The 19637-nt window shown below is 36.0% G+C and overlaps 1 protein-coding gene across 1 annotated transcript in view; it reads right to left on the bottom strand.

Annotated features, from left to right (window-relative positions):
* The window catches only part of LOC112048120 (protein eva-1), a 51867-nt gene extending 33643 nt beyond the window's left edge, over window positions 1-18224 (bottom strand). Inside the window, exon 1 of the mRNA XM_024085506.2 lies at window positions 17747-18224. Coding sequence (XP_023941274.1) covers window positions 17747-17822 — 76 coding nt within the window. The 5' untranslated portion in view covers window positions 17823-18224. The remainder of the gene's footprint in view (window positions 1-17746) is intronic.
* Window positions 18225-19637: the final 1413 nt, after the last annotated feature.

Below are 19637 nucleotides of genomic sequence, written 5' to 3'. Positions count from 1 at the left end.
TTTTCATAAATATAACTTAAAAATAGGTGAACTTTCAAAAATTTAAATCACATCATATTTAATGCTATTTATCTCATGGAATGGCGGATCCGCGAAAATTTTTCAAATTTCATCGAAATCCAAAAGCGCTTCAGTAAATGCAATAGTAATTAATATGTGTGGAATATACATAGACATGTGATCTAATTTGTTCTCTTCAATCCTTTAAAGTCAACATTTAATAGGAAAACTTTTCGTAATTGTGTGAATCTGTGACTCCCCTGACGCATTGATTTGCCAAGTTTTACGATCGTTATAGAGAATAGAGTCTATGTTCTCGAGTGTTTTTTTCTTCCAACTTGTTTTTTTTTTAATAATCCGGGTAGCGGCAACAGTGATACAACATCGAGAGCGTTCCATTATTTTGTGGTAGAGGAAACACCTCGAGTTATTCCAGGACTTGTGACCTTGAAAGTAGGGTAAAAGAATCCTTTCAAAATGCAAAAAAACTCACCTTCCCTGCCCGACATATTCTCCTTGCCCACAATAAACAATTTATGATAAACAATAATTACAACATAAACAATTACCGCACAAAATCACTAACGCGATTGGCAGCGTGACAGTGTCTACGCTGCCTAACAAACAACTGAACTCAAGTCATCAAATACCCTCTCATTTAAACCAATACTGATACCCCCCTCTACAATCCTGTAATCGAGGAACTTGTAAGATCCAATAAGTTTCAAGGTAAGGCAAGGCAAATATAATTCTATATTATTTTTAAATACGATAAATCAACTTTGGAAAAAATCTAAATGGAGAAATGATATCCAAGAACCAATTCGTAACCTTCTGAACCTGTCAAATTGTGTAAATAAAAGCACCCACATACAGACAATTTCATAAATAACTACTTCACTTTCATATTACCGCGTAGTTTCCATTCCTGGGGAAATACAGTGATAAGATATATCCTATGACATTCACTAACAACGTGGCTTTCTAGCGTAGTAAAAAATTTTTTTTCAGAAATTTTTCTAGTAAAAGTTAAATGTATAGGTATTTCAGGACAAAACTTCTGTAACTGTTTGAATGTTCAATCAAAGATGTTTACTTGCAAATGCATAGTAATGTTCATCGTGCTTAGTCTTTGATGTTGTTGAATCAATATCTCCTCATAGTTCAAGTTCAAGTTTGTGGTGAAAGGGATACAAACTTTACCTCCTTATTATATTAGCATTACGTTTAATAGAAGAAGGCGTTACTTCGCGAAAGTTCATACAATTTATTATTGTGCTAATTTCCGGGAGAACCGGATCTTCCTCCTCACAAATCCGACAAAATAGCTTCACTTCTCGTTTCACTGTAAAACCGGAGCTGTAAACATTATGAGGAGATATTGATTCAACAACATCAAAGACTAAACACGAAGAACATTACTATGCATTTGCAAGTAAACATCTTTGATGGAATATTCAAACAGTTACAGAAGTTTCGTCCTGAAATACTTATACATTTAACTTTTAATAGAATTATTGGAACAGCTTGAGATTTAGCTCTATATTAATATCCATATCCATAAAATACTTGTTAGGAGTAGGAAGACAATCCACACCCCTTTCGGTTTCTGCACGACATCGTACAGGAACGCTAAATCGCTTGGCGATACGTCTTTGCTGGAAGGGTGGTAACTATCCACGGCCAAAGCCTCCTACCAGCCAGACCTAGACTTTCTTTTTATCTTTTTACTACAATCTCACCTGGTGGTAAACCTAAGATGGAAGCGGGCTAACTTGTTAGGAGGAGGACGAAAATCCACACCCCTTTCGGTTTCTACACATCGTACCGGAACGCTAAATCGCTTGGCGGTACGTCTTTGTCGGTAGGGTGGTAACTAGCCACGGCCAAAGCCTCCCACCAGCCGAACGAACGAACCCAGGAGCTCCGTCTTGTAAATCCACCGCGCATACCACAGAGGCCATCGCAATTACTAGCAGAGGCCGCGTGGTTCTTGTTCCCGTAAGAGTTCAAAGATAAAATAGCCTATAGCACTCGGGGATAGCGTAGCTTGCCAGCAATGAAAATTTTTCAAATCCGTTCAGTACTTTCAGAGCCTATTTAATGAAAACAAACAAACCTTTCCTCTTTATAATATTAGTAGAGACTAGCCGACGTCCCGTAGTTTCACGCACAGTTCCCGTTCCTGTGAGAATACGGGAATAAAATATACCCTATGACACTCTCAAATAACGAAGCGTTTTAGTAATAAAGGAATTTTCAAAATCGGTTCAGTAGATCCAGAGATTACCCCCTGCAATGCTACAAACTTTACCTGTTTATGATATCTATACTAATATTATAAAGAGAAAAACTTTGTTTGTATGTTTGTTTGCAATGAATAGGCTCAAAAACTACTGGACCGATTTTAAAAATTCTTTCACCATTCGAAAGCTACATTATCCACAAGTAACATAGGCTAAATTTTATTTTGGAAAAAAATAGGGTTCTGTAAGATATTTAGGTTTTTCGGACACAAGGTGTAAAAAACCAACCAGAAAAGTAGGCTAGAGGTAGGTAGGAGTAGGGTAGGGGTAGGCTAGAGGTAGGGTAGGGGTAGTTGAAAGTTTACACCGAGTTTCACGCGGACGAAGTCGCGGGCGTCGGCTACTTAAGTATAAATTACGAGTAGCGTAGCGTAAACAATGGCAATAGTGGGTTCTCATGGTGTTGGAATAGAGACCCCCCACCGGAAAAGGCAGTGTTGGTCGACCCTTCTCTGGTGGACTAGTGACATTAACCGGGTTACGCTGGATCCTGTAGGCTAGAGATCATGTCGATTGGAGGTACCCTATGTCCAGCAGTGGACTTCCATCAACTGATGATTTTGAATTACGAATCCTATATGAAACTGATAAGTATCATATCTACGAGACTTCCCTATGTTACGAGTATTTCTAAAATATATTTCATCATTAAAAATACTTTTCTCAAATAAAATTATTTTACGTTAAAGCTGAAAAACTGGGAAAGATTGAAAGAAAATTTCTTTTAATATTTCAGAGTAGGAAATGTAGGCATACTTTTAATCTGATACAGGTATGCGAAATGTTGATGTTTTACTCATCTATTCATCATTACGAGCTTAATTAAAAAGTATTTCAGTCTTGAGCACCAAACTTCTAATTCTATTCTTCCATAGAAATACATCCCATGAAACATTAAATAGGATTACGATGATGATTATAGGTGAAATCAAAGTCATTTACAACAAAATGTGAACGCGATAAACTCAAAAATTAATAAACGGATTTCCTTGAAATCAAATCAAAATTAATTTAGTTTAAACTCACTCACTATTTGTTAAGTCTACCACCGATTCGGAAGGCAGGTTCTTCTCAGAAGAGCCGGCAAGAGAGATACTCAACAGTTGATCTTTTAAAAAATCATACAATATTATAATTTACTATTATTAACATTCCTATGTGAAGACGGAAGATGATCCAAGCAATTTTATCATTATGGAACTCATCAATTGTGTAATAACCTTGACTAAGTAAATGTATTTGAACACATTGCTTAAACATATGAATTGGCACTTGGCAGGTCCATAACCATCTTGGGCATCTTGTTATAGAAGATTACACCCAACACTACGAAAAATTTCTTTTACTCTCTGGAGTCTTGAAGTCCGCCTTTTATACTCTGTGGAGCCATAATATAACTGAAAACAATAAAACTGAAAGTAAAGGGTCAAGGTGGTCACGACCCTCATATTATGTGAGGAACACGACTAAAGTAGGAGGTTCCTCAAATGGTTGTTGTAAATCTAAGTGTCTGACGACCAAGTTACTCATGTTATGCCGAGAAAAAAGTAAAAAAATACGCTTTATACTATGATTATGAGTGCTCGGAACCCAAACATACTTCATCATCATCATCATCATCATCAGCCTGTATCCGTCCACTGCTGGACATAGGCATATTTCCGAGACCACCACCACACACACTCCTCCGCCTTCCTCAAACATACCTATAATAAAAGCATGGCTGACAAACTCTCAGCTTTTATAAAATGAGGACCTACCACAGACTCTTATCCTATTATTATCCTGTGATATATGCTGCTTAAATCATAGAGTAGTTTGTGAATGTGTAACTACACTACACTACACTGCACTACACTTCAGAGGGCACTAAACTTGTTTACGCTCTCAATACTTCATAGCGCGCTTACCCTACACTGTTGACGGAATTTAAAGTCCGAAGCTTACGTACGACTTTTACGAATTATTTTCTTCTATTTTTCTGAATTCGTTAGTCAAGTAATTATAGTCTGGCAAGTTCGTTGATGATACTCCCATGATATGCGGACGACGGGAGGAAAGACTGCGCGGGTGTGAAATCGGGAAGTGAGGTGCATCAGTCATGGGTTTTTCATTCATCGCCCCCCGGCCCGCCCAGACCATCGGGAGTGTTATGAAAGAAGTTGCCAAGATAGAGCTATAGGGCTATATAGGTTTATAAATTATATAATTAATTATATATAGGTTTAAAAATTTCATTGAAATAATCAATACTAATATTAAGTACACACAGTTAAACAACTGAACCGATTTGAATGAAATTTTATCCCGGAAAATCCATGGTTCCCATGGGATATATAAAAACAGAACTACACGGAATGCCCGCGACTCCGTTCGCGTAAAATTCTGTTTATCACAAATCCTACAGGAACCGTGATTTTTCCGAGATAAAAGTAGCCTATGTGTTAATTCAGAATAAAATCTATTGCCATTTCAAATTTCAGAAAAATCGGTTTAGTAGCCGCAGTGTAAAGGAGGAGCAAAAATACTTACACACTTACACTTTATACTTACGAGTACACACACACAAACTATCGGCTTTATAATATTACTATGAGTGCAGTATTAAAATAGACTGTTAATGATAATAATGACTTTTCCAAACTATATTATTGTTTTAAAATAAATAAGTAAACAAACGACTTTTCATTGTACACAATAAATTAAGTACCTACGTCAATATTGAAATAATTATAAAAACACGAGTGTAATTTTAATAGAACGGTGCATAATTGGACGATAATGAATGAGCGAGCCAATAAATTGAAACGCGATACTATTTTTGCAGCTAGAAAACTTGTATGACCCATTTAAACATTTGAAACTTGAAAATTTACTTATTACAAGAAGTACTTTAAAAAAAAAAAGATTTTTTTTTCATTATATAGGCTAGCGCTTGGCAGCAATCATGCTTGACAGACAGGCAACTTTTCGGCGATGCTCCAATGATTGCAATTTTGCATTAGTTAGCGCCTCGTTACCGATGAGCCTTCTAGCTCGGCGATCCACCGAGTACAGAGCAGCAAGCTGGTATTTGGCTGATCCATCCCATAAATGGGAGCAGTACTCCATGCACGAACGAACCTGAGCTTGGTAAAGAGTAAGAAGCTGTTCCGGCGTAAAGTAGCGCTTCACCTTATTTGGAATACCGAGACTCAATGCATTCTCCAAAGTTGAGCTTGGACGATATTGTAATACCTAGAAACTCAATACACTCTCCATCGAATTATAAGACGTTGTCACGTCAAAAATACATAATCACATATGTTATTTTTTTTACCTATGTATATTATCCCCTTTAGGAGGGCAGCCTAATGGCCTATTCACTTATTTGGTCTTTATTAATAAAATCAAATCAACTAAAAAATGTCATCTACCTACTATATGATATCCACGAAGGGTTGCCAGGATCACCGGATGACATTGGTTACATCGAATCTTAATTTCGTATACGTCAACTAACATACTTCAAAGTTAGTGAATTCGCCTGATAGTCCTGTTGTGGATCAATTAAATACTTTAAACCTATTTGAAGGTTCTGTAGGACTAATAAATAGAAAAATGGCGACGCCCCTCGCTCCACCACGCAATAAATTACATACTTCACTTTATAGACATGGTTTCCGCCAATTAGACATCGAATAATAAAATTAGGTTTTTATATTAGTTAGATTAATTAATACGAGGTGATTAAATGAATAGTAAATAATTCCAATAGAAATTTAGCAATTTTATGTGGAACGCAGTCCATAGGGACCGTTTGTTACTAATACAATAAAGTGTCTGGAAAACTACTAGTAATTGTATGTTCCATTAGTTTTCCAATTACTTTATTATATTATTTAAAGTAGCAGTTATTTTTAACTTTTTTAATTATGTATTATATTTTTTAAATATTGTAAACGTTGTGAAGATCTGTAATAAGTTAAACATTCACCATTGGGCACAACGTATGTAATATATGTATACACGATACAATGTTCTGCGGTTGGTCTTCATAAATATATAAATAACCGAATAAAGGAGGAGGTTCTACGTCCGGCTGTAGGTATGTTTTTTTAGACGATGATTAGATTATATCGCAACAGTCCTTCGCGATAGAAAAAATGTGGGAAGACCAAAGAGACAGTGTGTCTCAAATATACAAATATGAAGAACTATTAATTTTTAAACTTGGTAACATAATACACACTAACATTTGAAATGTAAATTTAAAATTAGAAATATGGTATAAATGGCTTATCTATACTAAATATTATTTAAATATTTTTTGTGAGGTTGTAGGGATAATCTTTGGATTGACTGTACCGATTTTGAACTACTTTTACCAACAGAAAGTCAAGTTATTTATAAATGTCATATTATGGTTTAATTTATCCCTGTATTCGCATTTTAAAAGGAGGTAAACGAGTGAAACCGTGGAACGTCTGCAGGTCTATTAAACTACATATATTGTACTAATATTATAAAGAGAAGAGATTTGATTGCATGTTTGTTTGCATTGAATAGGCTCCGAAACTAATCCGATTAGAACATTTTTTTCACTGCTGAGAAGCTACACTATCCCTTAGTGATATGGGCTATATTTTATCCCCGTATTCCTACGGCGTACCCGTACAATGACACTTTTACAAAGAAGAAAAGATTTACAGAAAACTAAAAACAAGTCGCGTACTCTAAAAAACGAATTAAGTGCACTCTATAAAGTAGTGTTTAGATATATACGGAATGACTATGCAAAATACAGACAAAACATCATAGAAAGATATCTATATCACAGTGGGAGCACAAAAAAGGCATTTAAGGAGCTACGAACAAATAAGTCTTGGATAGAAGGATTGAAAAAATCAGACAAAGAACTAAATAGTAGAACTGACATCATCACTTTAGCAACGGATTTTTATACAAAATTATATAGTGATAAAACAAAGACATTCACAAAACGAAACTTCGATAAAAGACATCATGTTAAAGGAAAAGTAAGACCAATACATGAAGCTGAAGTCTTAGATTCTATAAAACGATTAAAACTAGAAAAATCCCCCGGCTCGGACAATATAACAAATGAAGCATTAAAAACAGCACAGAACATTTTGGTTACTCCACTTACTGACTTATTTAATCAGATTCTACTAAACTTTGAAACACCCAGACAGTGGTCGGAATCTAACATAATTTTAATATATAAGAAAGGAGACCCAGGGGATATAGCCAACTATAGACCAATCAGTTTACTACCAAGTCTCTACAAGCTGTTCTCTGCTATTGTAAATAAAAGAATTAGTCCGATAATAGACTCTAAACAACCTGTGGAACAAGCAGGCTTCAGAAAAGGGTTTTCCACTATAGACCATATACACACCCTTGAGATAATAATAGAAAAGTATCTAGAACATCATAGACCACTGTATTTAGCATTTGTCGACTACCAGAAAGCCTTCGACACAGTAACACACGCAAGCATATGGGAAAGCTTAAAAGAACAAGGAGTTAGCGAGGTTTATATAGAAATAATTAAAAACATATATAATAATAACACAGGAAGAATAAAGCTAGAAACCTTGGGCCCATGCTTTCCCATAGAAAGGGGCGTAAGACAGGGTGATCCACTATCACCAACCATATTTATTGCCCTCCTTGAAACCATCATTAGCAAACTGGACTGGAAAAATCTAGGACTCTATATACAAGGTTCCTACCTAAATCACTTGAGATTTGCAGATGACATAGTTCTACTATCAGAAACCAGCTCACAACTGCAAAAGATGATCAATTCCTTACAGCTAGCCAGCTCAAACGTAGGACTAGAGATCAATCTAACAAAGACTAAGGCAATGACGAATAGCTTTAAAACACCAATAGCCGTAAACGGAAAACTTCTGGAATACACAGAAAATTACATCTATCTGGGTAAAGCTATTAGTTTTGATAAGAAGAATAATGAAAAAGAAATAGAAAGAAGAGTACAGCAAACATGGAATAAATACTGGAGTCTCAAAGAGATTTTTAAAAGTAACATGGCGATACCCGTTAAAACCAAAATTTTGAATTCTAACCTCCTGCCAGTGTTGACATACGGATGCCAAACTTGGAAATACACGGCCAAAGCAAAAAACAAAATAAAAACCTGCCAACGTGGCCTTGAACGTAGCATGCTAAAAATAAAAAGATTGGATAAAATAAGACACACAAAAATAAGATCTATTACAAAAGCCACCGACGCCTTGAGCTATGCACTAAAACTAAAATGGAAGTGGGCAGGGCACGTGGCTAGACTGAAGGATCAAAGATGGACTTATAAGGTCACTTTGTGGAGAGGCCCACAAGGCAAAAGAGGCAGAGGAAGACCATTGGCGAGGTGGGAAGATGAAATTAAAAAAGCAGCTGGCCCATATTGGTACCAAATAGCACAGGACAGAGACAATTGGACATCTTTGGAGGAGGCCTTCACCCATTCTGGGGTTCTTGTGTAAAATAAAAAGAATTACTAACGTTTTAACATATAATTAAGTTATTATAAAACTCTGTAAATTGATGCAAGAAATAAAAGGCTTTTTTATTTTTTTTTTTTTTATTTTTTTTATTTTTTTTTTTTTTTTTTTTTTTTTTTTTATTCCTACGGGAACGGGAACCACGCGGACAAATAAAAAGCTAGTAAACCGTCGCAAGCCTGCTTTAGCCCTTATTCGTCTCAGCTAAAGGCGTGCACAAATTATTGACGCGACGCAGCGGGGCGTAGCACCATAATTCGAGTCGACGAAAAGAAAGTTGTTTTTAGCTTAATGCTAGTTTACTTACACCGGATTTCTGTGTATTTCTATGAAATGTATGAAAACTACTTCAATTTTGACGGTTTTTTTAGTGCAGCTGTGCGAAAAGTTTGTATATAAAGAAAAATCTACCGTATTTGTATGTGTTGCTTTATAAAGACTTCCTAGCTTTTTAGTTGGATTAGAAAATATAAGGTAATGTGTATAGAAACAGAGATAGAAAGTTAATATCAAATCCTAATATTGAAACCTCAATAGCTCAACAATAAAGAAGCCCGACTCATCACCAAGAGGTGGTGGTTCGGTCCCGGTGTCGGAAAAGACAATAGCAAAGAGGCCGCTCTTTCCTATTGTCTTTTCCGACAATTTGGAAGGTAAACATCTTTTTAAAAGTATACCAATATTCCTGATATTGGTATGCTCTTTGGCGACATTATCTGCTTTATCTCAAAGTTTTTTCGTACAAACGGAAATCCACACGAATAAATTATATATCTGTGTCATTTCCTCGTCCCGGGAAACTGTTGGAGGAAATGAAATCAACCGCAATAATTTATACACTAAGAGCCAGTGAATCCCAGACCTTTGCCATTGTATAAAAGCTAAAAGTTTATCATGTCATGCAACCATAGGTAAGTACGGTTGCCAACCATGGAGGGTCTTTGGTGGGTTTGGAAGATACCAGGTTTCAAAGATACAAATCTTCAACTGTCTAAGTATAAAGTGTAATTTTTGAACAGATTTCTTATGGGAGGGTAAACGGCTTCGTAACGTAACGCGTTACGGCGCTACACTGTCTGACCTCCCTTTTTTCCATAGATACGGTTTAAGTTATCACTTCTGTCGAGTGTCCCGAGACGCACACGTTTTTTTATTTTATATTTTCATCTGAATCTTTCATTAAAAAAAAATAAATAACCTTTGGCTGAGTTTGTTGTGGGCTATTCTCGGACCAAGGCGCGTTTGGAACCCTCGTAACTTTAATTTTAAGTTTTCGTCTATTATTACCACCATTTGATTAAATTAAATTTTGACATATACCTGACCTTTCAAAAGTGCTTGTAAACTAAGCCTAATTGAAATAAATTAAATTTGAATTTTATAAAATGACGAAGGTCTGGCTGTCACTGACTCTTCGTCTATTGAGCCCTGTCGTAAAAACTGTTTTATGCATTCTGTCAACTTTGTCGTAAAAAGGGCTAAATTCGCGATTGTCACGATTTTAATTAATTTACGAGGGGCGCGGCTCCACGCCTATTTGTTTCGTGTGTGCTTTGTTCATTAGTTATTATTAGCTGTGTTACATTTTCCAGAAATAATGACCTAAAAATTAAAAAAAAACATAAACTTGTACTCAGTTTTTACAACATTATAAATGTTTTATAGAACGATATCTATAAATTAGCACTATAAAATATTAAAAGGTAAAGAGTTAATATTCTTTGAAGTTTCTCTAATATTTGTTTGTTACGTATGTTTTTATGTTACTCTTTTATACAAAAACCACTGAATTTGGCTAACATTTGAAATGGATATAGATTATACCTTGGTAGGTACATTTTAGTCCCGGAAAATCCGTGATTCCCGCAAGATTTGTTAAAAACTTATTTAACCGCTGATGAAGTCGCGCATCTTGTATAATATTGTATAATAATATAATAATAATTAAAAAAGTGATGTTTATAAATGAAAATACTATAATATAATATAAATATTGATTTCAGAAATATACTTTTCTCCGTGTTGTATTTTTCAAGAATTTGAAAATGAACTCAATCATATTCTTGCTTGTTCAATTTTCAAAGCTAAATATGCAGCTTTAAAAAACTCTTTATGTATACTGGAACATGTTGTCAATGTCAAATATATTTCCCAGATAAATTCAATTGTCCTACAATAAACACATTTCTGTCTATTTTCTATCGAAATTCGACAAAACAGCATTTCCCGTTTCTATTTACCTTATAAATATAGTCGCAAGATTCCCCGTATCCCGAAAGACATCCGTGTCCCGAATAATGTATGTCGGCCATTACCCGTCACTCGACTGCCCGCTCACGTATTTCGGACTTCATTTATATTTTAGTTAATGGATGAAATTTTACAAACTATATAACTTTTATGAAGGATTAAAAAGTTTTAGATGTCCCCGTTTGATGTTACCCTGTAAAACCCTTTATTTTGCAACATTGTGACAAATGTATGACGGATTATTTTATTGTTTACTTTTTGTTAAACCCGCAAACCGTGGTGAGTCTACGCTCTAAATTCACTCTTGTTTAGCCTCCATTCGCACGATAGTTTTTTTAAAGGACGGTAAAAAAAGCTCTCGTGCGGCTTAAGGAGGCTTGGCTTTATGTAATAGGCAATGAAAAAGGATGATAATGATGAAAATTTTTTTTTACAAGTTAGTCATTGACTACATTCTCACATGATGGTAAGTGATGATGCAATCAAAGATGGAAGCTGGCTAACTTGTTAGGAGGTTGAAAATTCAGACCCCTTTCGGTTTCTACACGACATTGTACCGGAACCCTAAATCGCTTGGCGGTACGCCTTTGCCGGTAGGGTGGTAACTAGACACGGCCGAAGCCTCCCACCAGTCAGTCCTGGATCAATCAAGAAAATCTCAATCGGCCCAGCCGGGCGCATACCACTGCGCCGCGGAGGCCGTCAGAATAAATAATTAAAAGCCAAGTTTTTACAATGTAGGTAACTAAGACCTAGTCTCATAAATTATATCCTGAGATTTTTTAAATTCCCAACTTTTGAAGATTTTAAAATTAGTTAATCGTTTGATAGTAATATGAAAAATAAATATTTCTGTATTGTTAAATCCTGACATTTAGAAGTACCAATATATACTGGTTGAACCATAGAGAACAAGACATAACCAAGACATAATACAAATTACTAGAAAACCTAGGAATTTGGTATTTCTGGCTTTTACAATATACATAATATATATAAATTACAACTAACTACTTAATGTAAGCGAGAGTAAGGTCAACTTTTATGACAAATTAAAAAGTTCAAAACGCCCGTTTGGCCTGTATTTCACGTGCCCTATTAACAAAAGTTGTGCCTAAATTGTGCAACCACGATTATCATGAAGAAGTTTTGCATATTTTTTATTAGTTACACAATTCAACAAAAATGTTTGATCAGAAAAAAATGTGACTTGTGATTAAAATAAAATCTTTAAAATATGTCCAGGAATTGACCTAAGCTATCTCCGTTAAAAAAATTCAACCGCATCATTTCCGTAGTTGCGGCGTCAAGGAGTAACGAACATACATACCCACGCACAGAAACACAAATATTTATAATATTACTGTAAAATGCAAATTTTCTTTCGACATGTTCTCCAAGGCCACACTAAAAATATTTATCAACACAAAACATTATTACACAAAATCACTAACGCGACTGGCAGCGTGACGGTGTCCACGCTGCCTAACAAACAACTGAGCTCAAGTCATCAAATACCTTCTTAATTATACCAACACTGATACCTCCCTTCCACAAGAACATAAATAACATTACCCGTTTTCGAGGAACACTACTTACTCATTGACAGACTTTGCAAAAGTGATAGTCTAATGGTTACTTGAAATAAATGAATTCAAATTTGAGTGTCTGTTGACGTTCCAGGTTAATACAATCTAGATAGACCCTAGAGAGTGTATTGTCAAGGCAAACGCCACTTCTACGTGAGCGCCAATCAGTCATTTTATATGAGCGACCGTGCACCGAGATTTGACAACTCGATACAAGTTTGACAGATTAACGCAAAACTGACAAATTTATTGCTTTGACCACCAGAACTTTAGCATATCATACAGAAAAGTTCAAGGTTTGCGTTAAATCAAAAAAGTTTATAGAAAAATCCACTAAATTTTTGTTATCTCAAAATAAATTGCTGCTAGTTAAGTTTGCTGTTTTATAACGATCTAATATCATAGACAACTAGGTAAATTAGGATTTTGTTCTCATAGTTTTCTTTTATCAGCTGAAACCCCAAAACCGTACCATCAAAATGAAAATTAGCAGTGACTGTATTCACTTATATTCAATACAAATGACTATAAATAGTCGAATGCGCGTGCGCAAGCTGTCAGACTTTTAGTCACACACAAGTGTTCCCTAATAATGCAATAACTCATTATGTGCATAACAATAGTTATAAACACTATTTCCCTAAATCTATGTACTTATCCCCAGAGGAACGAGTCACTGACATAGCTCAGCGAGTCGCGAAGCTGAAGTGGCAATGGGCAGGCCACATAATTCAAGAAGCCGATGGACGTTGGGGTCCCAAGGTGCTGGAATGGTGACTCCGCACCGGAAAGCGCAGTGTTGGTCGACCCCTCACTAGGTGGAGCGTGGATATCAAACGGTTTGCAGGGAGTCGCTGGATGCTGGCGGCTCGAGACCGTTGTGCTTGAAGGCCCATACAAGAGGCTTATGTCCAGTAGTGGACGTCTATCAGTTGATAAGGTAAGGTAAGGATATACTTATCCATAACTAGTAAATGTGTTTCTCACTTTCTCAACAGGCGATGGATAAACATTGACTTTCTGAATGGACTTCCAAACATATCTCGAGAGGCGCGCAGTCCACTTGGTGTTTATTGATATACCCAATAGAATGTAATCCATCAGCGAGCTTTCCAATGCGGGGTTGCCTTTCCATTAATGGGAGGTCGGCCAACGCTACGCTGAATCCAGTGCGGGGTCCAGCATCGTGGAATGGAACCCCAACGACCATTTGCTATTTTCTTCGAAGTATAAGACTTCAGTAGTACTACTAATGGAGCCATGTCGATAACTTTGGTCCATATCTGATTGGATCGATACTCCGAGCTTTTTTTTATTCAATGTCAAGTTAGCTCTTGACTTGATCTCACCTGATGTTAAGTGGGCTGTTATTTGTAAGAGTTTAATTTTCTCATACCTCTGGTAGTTTCTACGCGTCATCATAACTGAAGGCTTAGTGATCTATCATGCGACAACGACATAAAGAAAGACATAATAATATTGTCAACCAATAGCGGCAAAATCGAAAATATTAAGTCGTGTCCAAACATAGCATGGCAGCAACAAGCGGCAATCGCGAGACAACCCTGCCGCGCGACTAATATAGACATCCCAGGGCCTGTAGCCATGTGGCACGTCGATTCTACAAAATCTAACGCTTCGAAAATTTAAAAATGCTGCCTCATGGCTAAAGCCCCAGAAACATTCGTGCGCGGCGATCGTCCACACACAGCTCCAGCGTAGCAATCTTCAATCAAAGGCGTGTTCTAACATAGCGTAGCAATCGCGCGCGGCGTGCCGCTCACCATATCCGCGCTATGTTTGGACTCGCCATTACTCTTTCGTTGATAGAACGAAACGAGACTTGAACCAAAAAAAAATTTAAATTAACCCAAGCTGCAAAATTTCCATATTATTGTAATTTTTGACAAGTTTTATTTTTAAGTGCGTTAATTCCTTGTAACTATGACTTTGACGTCGCCCTGGTTTTACCTAAATATCGGCGCCAGGAATTTTATTTTATTTTTTTACAAAACATTGCATTAATGCTGAGCTGTGATCCCTGACGATTTCAATATACAATTATGTACTTAATTCTAGATAACTTTATAAAATGATGGTAAACAAAAAAGTGTGTCAGCTCCGACGCACGAATGGAGTTTACTCTTTTCAATAGCAACGCCTGAAAAGTGAAAGATGCGCAACCGAGGTGCAGCGCTGCGTGCGCGCCCGCCAACAGCGTGCACGTGCGTGCGGACGCGCTAGGCATGTGCACGCTATGGCGGCTACGTACGGTGAAAGGTGCGCAGAATAGGTTGCGCACAAAAAACGTACCGAGGGGTATAAATGAAAAATCGATTGTTAAGGAGTAAACTCCAATAAGTTATGAAATGACATGCGTTACGTTTTTTGTGCGCAACCTATTCTGCGCACCTTTCACCGTGCGCTGTGCCGCCAACAACTTGCACATCGCACCCATGTGCACGCTTTAGGCGGGTGCGCACGCCGCGGCCTGCTGCACCTCGGTTGCGCACCTTTCACTTATAAGGCGCGAGTATTGAGACGTGCTTCGGGCTAACTTTTTGTTTTTTTTAACATACACACTTTTTTTTGTTGGTAAACAGTGCACATCGAGTAGGGCTTTAGTAATACTTATGTTAAAGAAGACTAAATGTATAGAATTGTAAAATAACTAATAGACTTTATAATATACTTCACATTATATATTTTACTCTTACAATGATATAATCATTAAACAAACAAGCCCAATAACATATAGTATATAGGTATAGTCGCCTATACAGCATACCCTATGTACGTCTCAATACACTCACAGCTAAATTAGAAAGTTGCGCACTAAAGGTGCGCACCAAAAACGTGACACTTTTTCGTTAGTTCAGTTGGTTTTACCCCTCGGATTTTTCTCATACCGGGCGCCTTATATATAAAAAATCGATTCTTAAGGAGTAAACTCCAAAAAATATACCTTGACTGTGTTTGGGCTCTTCTCGTACCAAGGCGCGTTTAGAGCCGGCTTTCGACTTTACTAACCACCATTAAAACTTGACATAACTTGACATATCAAAAGTGATAATAAACTAAACCTAATTTAAATAAATGAATTTTGAATTTGAATTTTCTTTCATTCAAATCAAACCCAGGGCCTGTCTGTAGGAGTCCACAATCCAATTGCGCCGATCGTCAAAAGCTCAGCTCGACGCTAAGTGACTGAGCCTTTCATGAGCCCTCATTATTAAGGAGTTTACTCTAACCCTCTTTTATAACATAAATAAAATGTTTGTAAGCAAAAAGTCTTTATTTACCTGTAAACATGGCTGCCATTAACGAGTTCTTTCCCCTTAACACAGGCCCGTGTCCGGAATAAGATACATTATACAGGGGCCATTACACGCTACTCTGTTGTTCACTCACGTACTAACCGGGGGTTGTTATGTAGTGCAGTCGCTATCAAAATTTTGAAACCGATTTTAATTACTACTACTACTAGTTGCAATCAAATGCATAACAGTCGCAATCATTATAAACATCGCTCTAACCGAAAGTTGTAGTGCAGATGCTATCATAATTTTGAAAACTAAATAATGTTTGTACATTTAAGACTAAGTAACGATTACTACCACTACTACACCTAATAGTTGCAATGTAGTGCCGTCGCTATAATAATTTTGAAAACGATTCTAATGTAGGCAAAGTCTGACGTAAAAATTACTGTGCAATCCAATGTCAAAACTATTGCAATCAAATGCATCAAAGTCGCAATCATTTTAAACACACTGGCACTAGTAGGTGGTTGTTGTATGTTGCAGTCGCTATTACAATCTTGAAGACGATTGCAACGTAGGTACAGGCATAGTCGAATATTAAGCTATCAAAATATAATAATATTTTAGAATAAAATAAAATAATATTTTAGAATAAAATATAATAATAATATTTTAGAATAAAATGTAGTAAAGTCGATTTAAATAACCCTGAACCAAACGGGGGTTATTGTGTAGTCGGCACATTTAGGACCGCTGGATTACTGGTAAAGTCCTTTTCATGAAAAAAGTCCCACGGCTAAAACTCGAACTAAAATTGACAGCGCCTTACACAAATAACAATAAGACCGACTTTACCAAATGACAATGAGCGTCAATAAGACATTAGCGCCGCGTCTGGGGGACTTCTTTCATGAAATGGACTATATTTCAAATATCTACACTTTTGACACTCGCAATTATTTTGAACACAATTGCAATGATTGCAATGCAAATAATTGTTGTACATTTGCAATCATATCCGACAACAACTACAAGGGCTTATTGTTCAACTCAGTCTCAATGATCGCTTTGTAATTGCGACTGATTCAATTGAAACGGTATTCCTCAGTTTTAAAGCTGAATTTGCAACAAATAACTTAAAAACATACGATTGATTGAAGATTATTGATGAATAATTGATGATGATTGATGAAGATGATGATCCTGACAGAGAAGCAAACATTAATTTGTCGCTCTAACATGTTTCACATGAAAAATTAAAGCATACATTTTTGACTTGACCGGTAATCGAACCTCTTGACTAAAAACCGAATATTGGAGCTCCTGAAATACAGCGACAATGTATATTTACTATAAAAAGAACGCTGAATTGATTTTGGTGAAACTTTTACTGTCAAATAGGCAACAGTTTCAAAATAATAATCAGTCTATGCAAATTACAGTTAATAATCTAAAAATAAATATTTAACGGCTATAGGTTGATAAAACTTGGGAAATAATATAATAAAATAGTAGGCACAAAAAACTAAAACATACGTAATAGTAAAGTACTTTAAAGTATGTTTAAATAATTATATTTTAAAAGCTATTACCGCTATAAAACTACAATTACAGCACCATTGTACAGCTTAAAGCATTAACACTAACAAATATAAAGCTCTACTAGCTTTTAAACTGTCATCCACATTGCCTGGTTCTAAATACAATCCAATCCAATTACTGTAACATATAGGGCAAAACTACTTTACGCCCATTAACTTCACACAATTATGTCCACCAGCAATAATGTAAGCAATAAATTGACTGACCTAGATTATCAGAGTTCGTCAAGGAAGACCCGGGCAGCAACAGGGCGCCAAAAACTATAAACACCGCCGATGTCATAGTCCCAAAACTGTCCAAAAACTCAATAAAAAACACTATACGATCACATTATCACAGTTAAAAACAAAATAATCCAATTATTCAAACTTCGAACACAATCATACGCCATATCAATTTTATAGAAAAAAAAAACTCAATAGAATAAAATTAATCCGCGCCGACTAAATGAATAGAACACTGCAAATTAAATTAACGTAAAAAAAAAACAAATCCGTTCAGGAATCCACGTCCGTGCATGCGAGAAAAAAATATCGTTGCGCGCGTAAGCTACATTTCGAAACGTATCAATTCCGTTTTGTAAAGCTTATCGTACATTCCCAGCCTAATATAAGGGCTAGTGCGCACGCGACAGCCGTCAGTCACGTGGCTATATTTATATTTGGACTGCGAACGTGTGTCCACTATGACTACAGACGTCCAACTGACGCGAGGCCCCATTCACTGGTCAACCCATCAATTTCTGCCTGACGTTTGAATGAAACCTTTCTTTTCCCTGGTGGGCAATTAGGGGGCTGTAATTAATGAATGTTTGAAGTTTAAGGATTAAGCGCCGAAGACGTGGGGCACCTATTTTTTTCTCACAAGAAATAAAAGAAAACCGTTTGTTAAGCGTGCTCGTTACGTTTCTTTCAATTAAAATTTCTCTGAAATACGAGTATTATGGCAGTATATTGCTTTACTTGAAAGAAAATGGAAAACATTTTGATTATTCCAATTAAAATATCCACCCACTTGTAAAATAATTCAGCTTTTAGATTGCTTTACTTTACATAGCAAAAGCTTTCTGTATACATAAATACTTAATCGTTGTTTAAGTAATTCGATGTTTATTATAACAATTTTATACATTTTTAGGCTATTATTTTTTTAAATGAAATAATATGTAGATTTACTTTTTATTTAAAAGGAGTATATGTATAATTAGTATGATTTATATATCATCCATATCATACAGTTAAATACCCCGTAGGTCCAGCAGTTAGCCAGCGTGGATATAAGTATTAAGGTTCTAAGTTCAAATACGGGTCAGGCTATAAAATATTAGGCATTTATATCTTAAAAGAAATTATCAATAATTACCTTCTGTTATTGATCGTTACAGATACAAATATTATAACCCTAAGCCTACCAACCCGTACTACAGAAGCGAGGCGGGTGAAAAAAATCAGTATTTCATTGACTGACTCTGGACCCAAACCAAAGACCTCGTCAACCACAGGTTCTAGCCTAAATAAAATTAACCAAACGTTAATTACATCGATAAATTTTACAAATAAGCACGTAAATTAGATCATGGTCACTGAATATCACATAAAAAGTCCAATTATGTTTTACATAAATGACTAGTTGGTCAAATAATGCGAATAAACCAGCACATAAAATTGCATTTTATACTGGACTGTTTCCAATCCATTATCATTTCAAATTGTATAATTTATCCACCATTCGTATTTATCGTTGCAGCGCGGAAGTCACAGCGATAATTTATTTTAAATTCTAGTAAAATACAGATTTTACTAATATTCACTAGCTGCCGCCACGCGGTTTCACCCGCGTGGTTCCCGTTCCCGTAGGAATACGGGAATAATATATAGTCTATAGCCTTTCTCGATAAATGAGCAATCTAACACTGAAAGAATTTTTCAAATCGGACCAGTAGTTCCTGAGATTAGCGCGTTCAATCAAACAAACAAACTCTTCAGCTTTATAATATTAGTAAAGATTCGTTGTTATTTTTTGCTTAGTAAGTTTATGTTTACTTACTTTCTTTTGACAGCTTTTTTAATTTTAAATCACAGATTAAAGAATAATAGG

This window comes from Bicyclus anynana, chromosome 11, assembly GCF_947172395.1.
Source record: "Bicyclus anynana chromosome 11, ilBicAnyn1.1, whole genome shotgun sequence".
Lineage (NCBI taxonomy): Eukaryota > Metazoa > Arthropoda > Insecta > Lepidoptera > Nymphalidae > Bicyclus > Bicyclus anynana.
The sequence above is the reverse complement of the archived record's forward strand: the minus strand, read 5'-3'. Positions and strand labels throughout refer to the sequence as shown.